This window comes from Patiria miniata, unplaced genomic scaffold (genome assembly GCF_015706575.1).
Source record: "Patiria miniata isolate m_02_andy unplaced genomic scaffold, ASM1570657v1 HiC_scaffold_29, whole genome shotgun sequence".
Classification (NCBI taxonomy): Eukaryota; Metazoa; Echinodermata; class Asteroidea; order Valvatida; family Asterinidae; genus Patiria; species Patiria miniata.
In genome coordinates, this window is record NW_024037068.1 from 24514337 (window position 1) to 24526929 (window position 12593).

Genomic DNA, 12593 nt, shown 5'->3' on the forward strand with positions numbered 1-12593 from the left:
TCATTTAAAAAAAGGGACATTCGACCTTAAGAGAGGATATCTCAATTTGACTCACAAGTGTCCTACTTCTGTTCCAATTAGCAATAATATCTCGGTTTCATTTTTTTTTAATCCACCCTGTATTATAGGTACAAAGGGGAACACATAGCCTTGTCCTTGAGAGTAATGATAAAATGTGCCTGGATGTGCTGCTTCTTCATACTGAAGACTGTGATGCAGTACCAAATGGTTAGAGCAGACACTAGCACATGGACTGTCTGCACAAGTATCCCCTCAACAGTTACTGAACTACATTGTGTTTATTCACTGATGAATCCAAAAACGTGTCACTGATTTTGGCGGATGCTGTGAGTCAAGGTCTTAGGCCAGACCTTGTGTTGTTTATGCTCAGCCACGCATACATTTAGGCCTGGATTATACTTGAAATCCTCCGCACTGCTCCAGGAGGTCCCTGGTTCTGCCTCAAAATATTGACAGTGATTGCTGGAGGATTTTGCAGGATTGAGGCAGTGTCACTCCTCCAAAGACCACATTCAAGAAATAACGGATGATTTTGGAGGCTTGAGGCTGTATGTAATTTTTACACAGAGGCAGTTGGAGGATTTTGCAGGATTGAGGTTGTATCCTAGCAAAAATGCCTACGGAGTTAGGGTTAATCAGCAATTTAGGATGACAAAAGGAATATTTTACACAACAACAGGGGGACAAACAAACAGATGAAGCTTACCCTCTGGGGCAGATCTTGCATTCATACTGCGTGGTTCTATCCGTGTAGTAACCAGCAGGGCAGGCCTTGGGATCTGGGGAGCCCTCAGGGCAGTGCAGTCCTATGGGACACTCGATGGGGTTGGGCCTGTTAGAACCTAAACAAATATAAACACAATTGTAGAAATTCCAGCATTAACGTTTCAAAATAATTAGTGCTGCCTTGAAGGTACATGTAATGGATCACAAGTCCTTATCACAAGTCCTTAAAAGCCATCCAGCATGTCCAGTCTCAAGTCAACAAACAAGCTATTCGAAAAAAAAAAAAACTGAAAAAAAGAGAACTATTTGGATTTGAGTCACGAGGCTTCCGCTCACACACATGGTTTTTGTTTTTGAAATCTTGCTTACCTTCGGGGCAGTAGTAGCCTTCCATGCACAGTCCTTCCACTGAAGTAAGTCCAACCTGCTGGCAGTACCATCCAGCCGTGCAGTTCTGGCACTCTGACACCTCACTCAGCCCGGTGTCGTTGGAGTAGGTTCCGCTGGGGCACTTCTCGGGTATCGACGTGCCGTTGCCGCAGTATCGGCCGGCAGGGCAGACGTATTGCTGACGGTCGTCCGAGCTGCGCTCACAGTAGAAGCCCGGCAGACAGTAGCCAGCCGGGGCGAGGAGGGCATCTTCATCACAGTATTGGCCTGTTTGGTGAATGTCAAAGAAAAAAAATGTGTGTGTGAATATAATGTGGGGCTCATATTGCGCTTTTTCAAAATGTCACAAAGTCCTAATAACAATTTACTTCACTGAAAAAATCTCTGCATGGTGAAAATATATGCACACGTTGAGCTTTCTCCCAAACCATTTTATATTCCCAGGATGTCACTAACTGGAATTATGTCCTCAGAAACTTCTAAGACCAAGGAATGCTCAAACCCAAGGCGGGATTCAAACCCACAACATGCAGAATTACCAAATCAATGCTCCAGACCATGATGCGCCATTGCTGTGGAATGTCTGGACTAAGCTTCTCCTTTCGATTCACTGTCGAATCAATCCCATCAGCACCGTAACGCTAGGCCCTGTGACTCTTACAATTTATACGGGCTCCCTGCACAAGCGCCCTCTCAACGGTTACAAAGGAAGACCATTGGCAGGGGCATTCAAACGCATTGCTGATGACACCTGACGCTCACACCAATACGCTTCACATTTGTGTACATTCAGAGAAGAAAATTAGTTGTGCGTACTTCACGCCATGGGCGCAGGAACCAGTACATGCACGCGATGTATCTCTCCCACTGGGGCTCTTGAAAGTGTCACAAACCGCCATGTACTGTTCCTTCACGGAGTTCATTTTTTTTTCATTTCAAACCTGTTGATAAGCAATTTGGAGCAGCCTTTTATTTCTGCAGTCGACAATTAATGCACACTATTACTTGAGATTTTCTTGATTCAAATTTTTAGATTTCTGGGGGGTTTTGGTTTTCTTTTTTTTCCGTAGTTTGTACTTTGGGTTTTATTTTAGTTTCTTCCTTTTATTTCTGCAGTCGACAATTAATGCACACTATTTGGAAACTCATCTCCTGTTACCTGTGACCTTACTGGAGATATGACTTTGATTAACTTGATTCAAATGTTTACATTTCTGGTTTTGGGGTGGGTTTTTTTTGGTCGTAGTTTGTATTTTTGGGGTTATTTGAGGGTTTTTTGTTTGGTGGGGGAGGGTTGTTTTATTTCTTTTAATTAATTAATTTTTTTAAGCCTACCTGCCAGGCATGGTTCACACTCTGTCACATTCATCAGCCCTTCCTCGTTACTGAACGTCCCTCTCGGGCACGCCATGGGTTCCGTTGTGCCCTCGGGGCAGTAGTACCCCGCCGTGCACACCGCGGCATCAGCCCCTTGGTCTGGCGCGGCCTTCTCTGCCCCGATCCGGCAGAAGTAGCCCGCCGAGCAAGGGGTGTAGGGGTAGGTCAGTCCAGGCTGGCCACAGTAGTAGCCGCCGAGGCATGGGGCGCACTGGTCTGAGCTGGCCAAGCCTGTGGCATTGTTGAAGGTGCCGATGGGGCAGGTGTATTCGGTGGCAGCGCGGGTTCCATTGGGGCAGTAGTGACCTGTTTTAAAAAGGTAGAGAAAAAATGCCGTAATATGTCCTCAAAGTACAGTTTTGTCAAACTGGGATAAACTAAGGGGTACGGGCTGAAGTATCCCGCTCAGAATGTGGAGAAAGAAAAACTAAAGCTTAGTATTGTTTTATACTATGACAAAAGCAAATGTAAAACACTTGCCATAAAACAAACATGCAACTAGGAAGTCACAAAAAGGAGAAATTGCTAGCTGCATGAGAGCATAACACGGCCTTTTAAAATGTTTCCATCACAAATGGGAAGCTAAAAACAAGGAAATCAGTAGATAGAAGGGCAACTTGCTTGTCTGAGAACATGATATTTCAACTCAGAGCCAAGTTGACAATGAAGTGAACATGCAGTTAATCCCAAGTAAACATTCCACTTAAACCAGTTCAACTGGAAACTGGTGACTAGATTTGAACTGGTTTAATGGGTTCAAAACAAGTTCAAAACCAGTTCAAAATCAGTTCAAAACCAGTCTCCAGTTGAACTTGTACCAGGTGACACCAGGTCGACCAGTTGAAGCTGTTTTCAACTTCATTTTTCACTTGGAAATAGAGAAGCATACACATAATGCGCACACAAATCACACATACTTTTCCACAAGACAACACACATATTTTTCTTACAGGTTGAGCTAAGTTTGTTTTGTTTCCTACATACCTTCAGGGCATATGTAGGCCGTGTAGTTCACTATGGTTCCATTTGTGTCATCACAGTAGAACCCTTCTGGGCAAGTCTTGCATGTCCACTGTTCGGGCTCATCCTGGTACGTCCCGGCTGGGCAGGGCACTTTGTCATCTACGCCTTCCTCACAGTAGTAGCCCGGTGGACAGGGGTAGTCTAGGGGCTCGGGCACAATCTGACTGCCGGGGCAGTAGAATCCTGGTGGGTTTGAAACAGGGAACATTATTCTTTCAAAGGCACACATAGGATCATTCACTTGGCATGTCTTTTTTTGGTTTTCAACAATAACACCATTCAAAATCCAAAGAAGAATGTTCAAAACCTAGCCTGTTGAAGTTCCAGTTCAGTGGATATTACACTTTTTCGAGAAAACAGTAGAAAACAAAGCGCAATCTTTCGATAACGAATCACGATTTCGTCAACAGCAATTTTTATTCCAAAAATCAATATTAAAATTAACTGATTGTTAGAAGTTGCGTACATGTGTACATTTCTTGATTTCTTTTAAATGACAGCACTCCAGATGGCATAATTTCAAGGGGTCTTTGGTAACAGTACAATATTTAACCCAAGGAAGATTTTTGATAATAATTTGGTAGGTTACTTTGGGATAAATGCAAATGATTCTATGTGCATTTAATATAGGTTTTCCCCGAACATCGCCAAGCTCACTTCTCAATTTGAATTTCAGAAAGCCACCACTAGATTTCATTTAAGGTTCAGTATAATTCAAATTGTTAGCATTCCGATTCGTCCAAAATCTTTGAAATTCGTCTCGTGAAGCAATCGGCGTTGAATTGAAAAAGCAAATTCGTTTTTTGTCAATGGTTTTCATGTTGTTGTCATTACATTCGTCCCTGGTGACTTAAATCGTATACGATGCGCTCAATATTTAGACTTATTTGAAGAATTATGCGAATTAAAACAATGACAAATCAACATATATTTCCTTATATGTATAAATAAAAGGAGTTAGCTGTTAGGTATGAATTTTTATTTCTGTGTTTCACAATTAACATTCAAGTCAAAAATTGACATTTCACAATATGCACTTAAATGTCATGGACACTAAGCATTAAGTTAAAAGACCTTCTTAATGTTTTTCTTTGATAGACATACCTTATTTCTGTTGTTTTATTCATATACATATATAAAAGAGCAACATTACGAAGGAGTTTGACCTTAATGCTTAATTTCCATATGCTAAGCAAAGAGCATATTGTGAAAGTTCAATTTCTGATTTTAATGTTAATTGTCAAAGAAAACTCAAAACTTACAGCTATACTTTCATTTGGGCCTATAAGGAAATATTTGTTAAAAATTAAAATTTAATTAATGCGCAAACAAGTCCAAAGATTGGGCACATTTTTAATCGTAACGTTTTAAGTCACCAGAGATGAAATGTAATGACAAGAACATTAAAACGAATGACAAAAAACAGATTTGCTTTGTCAATTCAACGCCGATGGCTTCAAGAGACGAATTTTAAAGATTTTGGACGAATCGGAATGCGAACAATTTGAATTATACTGAACCTTAAATGAAATCTAGTGGTGACTTTCTGAAATTCAAATTAAGAAGTGAGCTTGGTGATGATCGGGGACGAAATTAGAGTATCCATATAGGGAATTCGTGTGATACAAGTGTTAAAATAGCCGGGAAAACCTAGACATTTCTTATTTTTTTAGCATACACCAAGCCTTATGTCTTGAAATTGTCACTGAAGTACGTGTAATGACTCAATTGAGCAGTGAAACATGACCGAATCTGCCTGCTTGCCCTGAGCTTATAACCACACAGAAGAACTGTGTAGGGACTAAAGATTACCAAAAGGGAATTTGAAGTGTGGGTGCTAACTCTACGGGCAAAAGTGGTTTTGCAAAACTTGAAGGGTTTTGAAGTGCAGCAGACTAGGAGGGTTAATTGATTGTTTCATTAAAACTTGCTCTATCATCGACCCACCTCGTGTACAGTTTCCGTCAGGATAGGCCAGTCCGCTGGCCCCGCAGTACTGTCCCCCTATGCATTCCAGGCAGTAAGTGATGTTCTTAGCCCTCCGGGAAGGCAGGTAGGTGCCCGGGGGACAATCCTCTTCAGAGCTGCTTCCAGCGATGCAGTAATGGCCGGTGCTGCACTCATTACCTGCATGGAAACCACATCGAGGGATAAGTTGCTGAAAACTTCACATGCTCAGAGGGAGGTATTAGGGAAGTCAGGTTGGTGCAGTGGTACTTTCCTCAGGATCTACCCCATCGGTCTGTGTTAGATTGTCACCCAGTCCGACATTGGCCTTATTATACCTGCTTTGTTACAAGACCACTGAACGCAACAAAGTATCAAAATGGTGCATCGAACTTGCAACAAGTATAGAGCATGCATGCATAAAGAGGAAGTGTACAATAAAACTGGAATGCAAACTGCAAGACTGCCACAGCCAAACATTACGCATCGCCACGCATAGATTGTATAGGATTCTATAACTTTTCCTGATTTTTTCCTGGAATTTCAACTTTCCATGACTCCTTGCAAAATAACAAATGTCCGTGACTTTTCCGTGACTTTTCATGATAGTGCTGAATTCCAGATTTTCCAGGATTTTTTCCTGACTGTGGGAATCCAGCTAAGAGAATCTCAGAGTTAAGTCTTCTTCCTATCTACTTACCTCCAGTCCCTGTTGGCTTATTCGTAGTGGAACCGTGAGTGCAGTAGTACCCAGCGGCGCACTCGCCCCTGGGCATGTCCAAGCCGTTGGTGTCACAGTACATACCCAGATCACAGGTGGTCTGTGAGGAGGAGCCTTCAGGGCAGTAGTTACCTGCAGAGAGTTTGAAGCCAAATACGTTTATGAAGTCTACACTAATAAACGAAGGAGTTGAAAGTAAAAGGACTGTTTTATACAATCATGGGATTATTCATTTAATTGTACTTGGAATTGGTTCAGTTGCAACTGTTTGACAATATGGTCTCTGTGCACAAACCACTGGCAGGGACATTTGAATGCATTGCCGATGATGCCTGACGCTCACGCGAAGACGCAACTGGTTTGTGCACTCAGAATACAAAATAGTGCAACTATGATCGACGTCAAATTAGGTTTTGCCCTTCACCGACGTTTTTTAAACACTGTATACTCAGTGTGTTACCTCCCGAGTGAAAGTTGGAAAAAATCACTCAGGTGGGACTCGAACCCACGACCTCCTGCTTTCTAGTGCAGATGTCTTACCACTCGACCATCGAGCTAACGGGATCAGTTGGCCGGTTTAAATCTGATGTACATAGCAGCGGGTACCGCATAAACTATTATAAGATGGAATTTGCGTCGGGGTGATATAAATCAAATTAGGTTTTGCCCTTCACCGACGTATGATCGACGTGTCAAGATATTTGAATGACTCGCATTTGACTTGTGATTGAGTTGCGGCCGACTGGTGATTGACATGTGATTGACTTGCGATTCACATGAGATTGACATGCTATGGACTTGTGACCGACTCGTGATTAACTTGTGATTGACTTGTGATTGACATATGACTGACTTGCAATGGACTTGTGCTTGACTTGTGATTCACTTGTGACTGACTCATGATTGACTTGTTATGAACTTGTGATTGACTTGTGATGGACATGTGACTGACTTCAGATTGACTTGTGACGGACTGGTGATGGACTGTGACCCAGAGGTTTTGTAGTGTCCAAAGATCACTTCAGTTATTCTTTATTCTCCTTACCTGCTTGGCATTCGCCTCCGAGGCTCGAATCAGAAGGCTCTGCTTCATAGGAGCCAGCGTAGCAGTACCAGCCAGGGTAACACAGGGCTGTGGGTTGACTGTTGCCTTCCCCAGCACAGTAAGACCCTGCCGTGCAAGGCACGCAGGCAGACTCATTCTGGCCTCCTGTGGATGGACAGGAACAATGGATGAGAACTAGTGTGGCCTAGACATTAGGGTTTGTGACTCATGATCAGAGTGTCCAGGATTCAAATCCTGCTGCTGGTTATATGTTGTGTCCTTGGGCAAGCCACTTCACTCCAATTTTTACCTCCCTCCACCCAGGGGTATAAATGGGTACCGGCATTAGCTGGGGAGTAACCTGCGATGGACTAGCATCCCATCCAGGGGGAGTAGAAACATTCTCAGTCGTTTCATGCTACTGAAACCAGAGATAAATGCTAGCCTGATGAGCTATTTTAGTTTGGAACAGATTTTATTTGCATGATTACTGTTCAAACCCTAAGTCCCTAGGCGTTGCTTTGCATCATCAACAATGTATATAATATCACTGATCTTTATTGATGGCATCAACTTCACCAAGCAATTTGGTACCTCAAGATACTACCGTAATTTTCGGAATATAAGCCGCGGCTTATACGTTGAATTTGCCCATGAAAACGTTAACTGCGGCTTATACACAGGGCGGCTTATACGCCGAGACTTGAAGAATAAAAATGACATTTTCATGTGTATTTAATGTACTGGTACAAGAAGAGATGTGTTGCTGAAATAATTATCAATTAAGAAAGTCATTAACAAACCGAAAGCACGTCCCACAAAAAGATACCGAGCGGTAAAAAGTACGGCTAGTGAAAGCTGTCCCTTGGACATCGACAACCGGCCGTGATGCTGCCCATGCTGCATGCATGCTGCAGGGATTCCCCATGGACCACACCATTTGTGGTAATAAAGGGGTGCACTTTCTTGGGAACAATAATTACCAATATTTCCCCAGTTTGAAAAAAGATAAAAAGACAACTAATACTTTTTATGGAGTTTGAAACATATCGTTATTTGATAATCAGTTGTTCAACGTCACAATATAATTTTTTTCTTGAAATGTATTCAAGAAACGATGTAAAACTCAAAACAGGGGTGAAACCACCCCTACGAAATTAATGGATTCGTCCATAAAAATCTCGGCATCGTGTTGACTGTTTTCGAAGAAAGTTACGATCCAAACTTGAAGTTTTGACGTTACTACTCGTTAGTAATCACAACAATTTGATAAGTTTTGCTGTAAAAACGGACTTGTTTATCCTTTAGGACAAAACTACTCAGCGTATGTTGCCACAAAGCAGGATTTGTAGCGCTCCAGTCAGTCAACACATGGTGGGTTGCATACTCTCTCAAGTGCTGGGGGAAAATAATGTCATTCGCCGGCGCGGCACAGGCTCACTGACGAGCCAGCCGGCAGCAATTCCCGTTTTTTATTTCTCATCATCAATTTCCATATTTGTTTGTAAGAGTAATCGACTGTAAATGATTTGACATAACATTTGTGGCCCTTTTATAGCTTTCGTAGTGCAAATGGAACTGGTTCAGAGCATTTTGACTAGAATTTAGAGGCCTTACAAAATTGAACCGCTGCGGTTGGTGCGGCTTATACGCCGGTGCGGCTTATACGCCGACTTCAAATCTTAATTTGCAGATTTTTGCGTGCTGCGGCTTATACGCCGCGCGGCTTATATTCCGAAAATTACGGTATATGTGGTGGTGTTCTACTGAATACAACTTCAATATAGTTTGAACAAAAGACAATTACCTGTCAAATTGTTGAATGTGCCATGCGGGCAGGGGAACTCAATGTCATATGTGGTACCATCAGGACAGTAGTGACCCTCGGGGCATAACGTATCTCTGTAAACAAATAAACAAATAAGCAAATAAACAAATACACAAATAAATAAATAAACAAATAAACAAATACAACATTTTACCATGGGAGTAGCTACGCAATATACTATTAAATATATTATTTGTTAGTTAACAAATACTTGTGTAATCTGCAAAATAAAATGTTTCTTCTTGTGGACCAATGCACAGTGCCTTGTGTCCTTAAGCTAGGCAATTTACTGTAATATTCTATATTCCTGACAAAGCAAGGGTAGTGTTTTCCGATGCTAACTTATGCAGTAATTGTCAGCCATACGTAGCGCTCGAAGAGGTGGCAATCGAGTGACTTTTACACTAAACAATCGTGTAAAAAAGTGAACTTGGTCAGGAAAATACATTTTGTGCAAAAATTCCATGAAATTAAATTCTATTGAAGTGCATGTTTGCATGATTCACCATATCTATGCTACGTCAAAACAATATAGAGTGCTGTTGATGTGATGTCACATCAGGACCTCATGTTACAGACATAAATACATAAACACTTAGGCTGTTAAATTCTTATCATCATTATACAGCCAACGAAAGACAACTACTCACACAAACGTGGTTGCATTGACCAGGCAATAGTAGCCAGCGGGGCATATTTTGCAGGAGTCCTGCCCCTCCTCATCTTGGTACGTCCCTGCATTGCACCCATCTGGGTACATGGAACCTTCCACGCAGAAGTGGCCCAGGGGGCAGATGTCGCCATAACCGGTGTGTTCCCCTGAACAAAAAAAACGAAAAGAGAGAAAAAAACAATTAAAACTCTGAAGAACAAAAATATTCTTGCAAGAAAAGATGAGTATTGACTTTCACTTGGTAAATGCAATGCGATGAAGTCTGAACACAGACTCCAAATGGGAGATTATTGTGGCGAGCCATTTGAAGTCTGATACTGACCAGCAGGTGAATATTTTTTTCCCCAAACATTTCGGATCGGTCCATTACACACATGTCTAATGCCTTGTTCTGAGAAACGTTCCTTCCTCATTTCAGTTTAATATTTAAAAGACAAAATGTGAGGCATGAGGTAAAATGAGACAGAACTAGGCACAAGCTGTGGCTATGGAGAAAACTTTACACATATGCTAAAAATCTAGTACAAAGCTCAAACTTTCATGGCCTTTTCTCAGTATGTTACTTTTCTCAGTATGTCGATAAATGCAAACTTTAAACAGCCATGCCTTGTCAATGGAATGACTGATTGAAGTGAAACAAACAGTATTGAAAGGAGAATTTTATTCCCTTTCTTAAAACCTACAAACCCTCATTTCGACCTCTGCCCGGTTCTGTCTCATTTTGCTTGAATGCCTCACAAACGAGAAGAAGCGAAAAACACTCACCGGGATTTGAACTCAGATGACCTGATTAGGAGTCAGGACTACTTGGAATCAGTCCACGAATCCACAAACATAGGTTTTGAAATGTTTTTCAAATGCCAAAATATATGAATTTTGTAGGTTTTTAGGGAGCAAAACCATGCAATGTTTCAGCAAGCTAGCAGGCCTGCAATAGTTAATGATGGCTTTTAAATGGACCAAGCAAACATACCTTCATAAGTGCAGGAATCATTGACGAATGCCGTTGGGTTGGGCCGGTCGACCCGGGAGGTACAGAAGAAGCCAGGACTGCAGGAATTGGTTGGAGCGACTAGGGTGATGCCGTCACAGTACTGGCCACCTGTGGTGGAGAAAATCAAATAATCAATTACAACTGGGCATCATCTTAATATGAAATCAACAAATCATGAAATCAAAAAACATATGTATAGAAGTATATGAATTTGGAATTAGAGACTTTTCACGACACGCATTCTCCAATGTTCCTGGAATCCGTGTGGTAAAAAAAGAAAAGAAACTACAGAAAACAGGATTCAGTATTTTGCATGCTTTTCAACTGTTGAAAAAAAGACATCTTCAAAAAGATTGGAAGAGAAACACACACACAAAAAGAACACAGCATATCTTTCAAAACAAATTGAACAACATCTCAACATCTCGAAACGGAAAATACCGTTGCAAAAACTCCAGATAAGATATTGAAATCGAAGTGGAAAAGTGTTTTCAACAAGACATATCAATAACTATATAACATTTCTTCCACAAATAAATAAAGTATGTACAACATAATTCTAACACTGCAACAGAGAATAACATGGATTATGTGCTTTTTTGAGTCGGATATACTTGTTTTGGGGTTAGAATATGGAGTTTTCTGCCTACCTGGGCAGCTAGTGCATTCAGTTTCGTCCTTCAGACCGAGGCGTCCCCCGTAGGTCCCCGGCGGGCAGGCTGTCCAGTTCATACCAGTGCCAGCCGGACAGTAGAAGCCCTGGTGGCACAGGTTGAAACCAGATGAGGAATTCCCTGCAAGACAATATAATAAAATTAAAATTAAAATATAATAAAAACAACAAACTTGTCTGCCGCTTGATGTCAATATATGTGATCCAACTCAACAAAAACAAAATCAATTTTCAAAATAGAAACACATTCATCAGGATGTCAAACTTAGTGATATGAAAATAATACGAAGGAAAATAGTAATTAATGCTTAGGTCATGTTTGATGTAAGCAGCTAAAAATCAACTGAAAATGTTTCAGCAATGGCTTACTTTTGTACCTGTTTCCTCTTCCTTTTTCTAGTTCTGAAACATTTTTATCATTCCGACTTCTGCTAAGTCAAACAGCTTTTAAAAGTTTAAATTGGTTTTATTTAGTATGATCTATTGAAGAATGAAGGAAGATTCTTAAAAGGTTTCCTTTTTAAAAGCAACTTATTATGTTCACACATGTTTCGAAGTTCGGTTCATACACAAGACAATATTAACCCATTTGTCACTGCCTGTTACTCCCTGTTTCGTCAAAATTGCCCCAGCACTGTGTGGTTTTATGACTTGATCAGAGAATGAATACAATGTAATACAATGTAACACAATGTAACACAATGTAGTACGTGCCAATGTTTTAACATACCTTCAACGACCTCTTCGGGAACGCAGTAGTAACCCTCGGGGCACACCAGGCACTCTGCCTGCTGGGTGAGGTTGGTGAACGTTCCCGGCTGACAGGGGACGGGCAGTGGGCTACCCTGGGGGCAGTGGAGCCCAATTGGGCATGGGTACTCCGTGGGGTTGGGTACACTCTGGCCCTCTGGGCAGTAAAAGCCAGGGTCACATTCAGCAACTGGGGCAATTAGACCTGTGGGGGAATAAACAGTAATGAAATTGATAAAATTGTGCCACTAAACGAAATGCTCACTCTACATCTTGCTAATGTAAAACAGTCTATCATGCTAATCTTCCTGGACATTAATACTTTTAAATGTATTGATAAGTGTTACTATAAATGCAATTCAGTTTACCATTAAAAAATGTTTAAATGGTGCCAAAGGACTGTTAAATCTCCTCAATAAATCAAT

At 41.3% G+C, this 12593-nt stretch overlaps 1 protein-coding gene across 1 annotated transcript in view; it reads right to left on the reverse strand.

Moving 5' to 3' along the window:
• Nucleotides 1-12593, reverse strand: part of LOC119735298 — a 148264-nt gene that overhangs the window by 65565 nt on the left and 70106 nt on the right. The window contains exons 71-82 of the mRNA XM_038208997.1: nt 12149-12373; nt 11396-11539; nt 10725-10853; nt 9729-9897; nt 9058-9152; nt 7251-7415; nt 6185-6337; nt 5485-5664; nt 3499-3720; nt 2473-2820; nt 1117-1404; nt 728-863 (exon numbers count right to left, since the gene is read on the reverse strand). Of these exons, the coding sequence (XP_038064925.1) occupies nt 728-863; nt 1117-1404; nt 2473-2820; nt 3499-3720; nt 5485-5664; nt 6185-6337; nt 7251-7415; nt 9058-9152; nt 9729-9897; nt 10725-10853; nt 11396-11539; nt 12149-12373 (2254 nt within the window). The remainder of the gene's footprint in view (nt 1-727; nt 864-1116; nt 1405-2472; nt 2821-3498; nt 3721-5484; nt 5665-6184; nt 6338-7250; nt 7416-9057; nt 9153-9728; nt 9898-10724; nt 10854-11395; nt 11540-12148; nt 12374-12593) is intronic.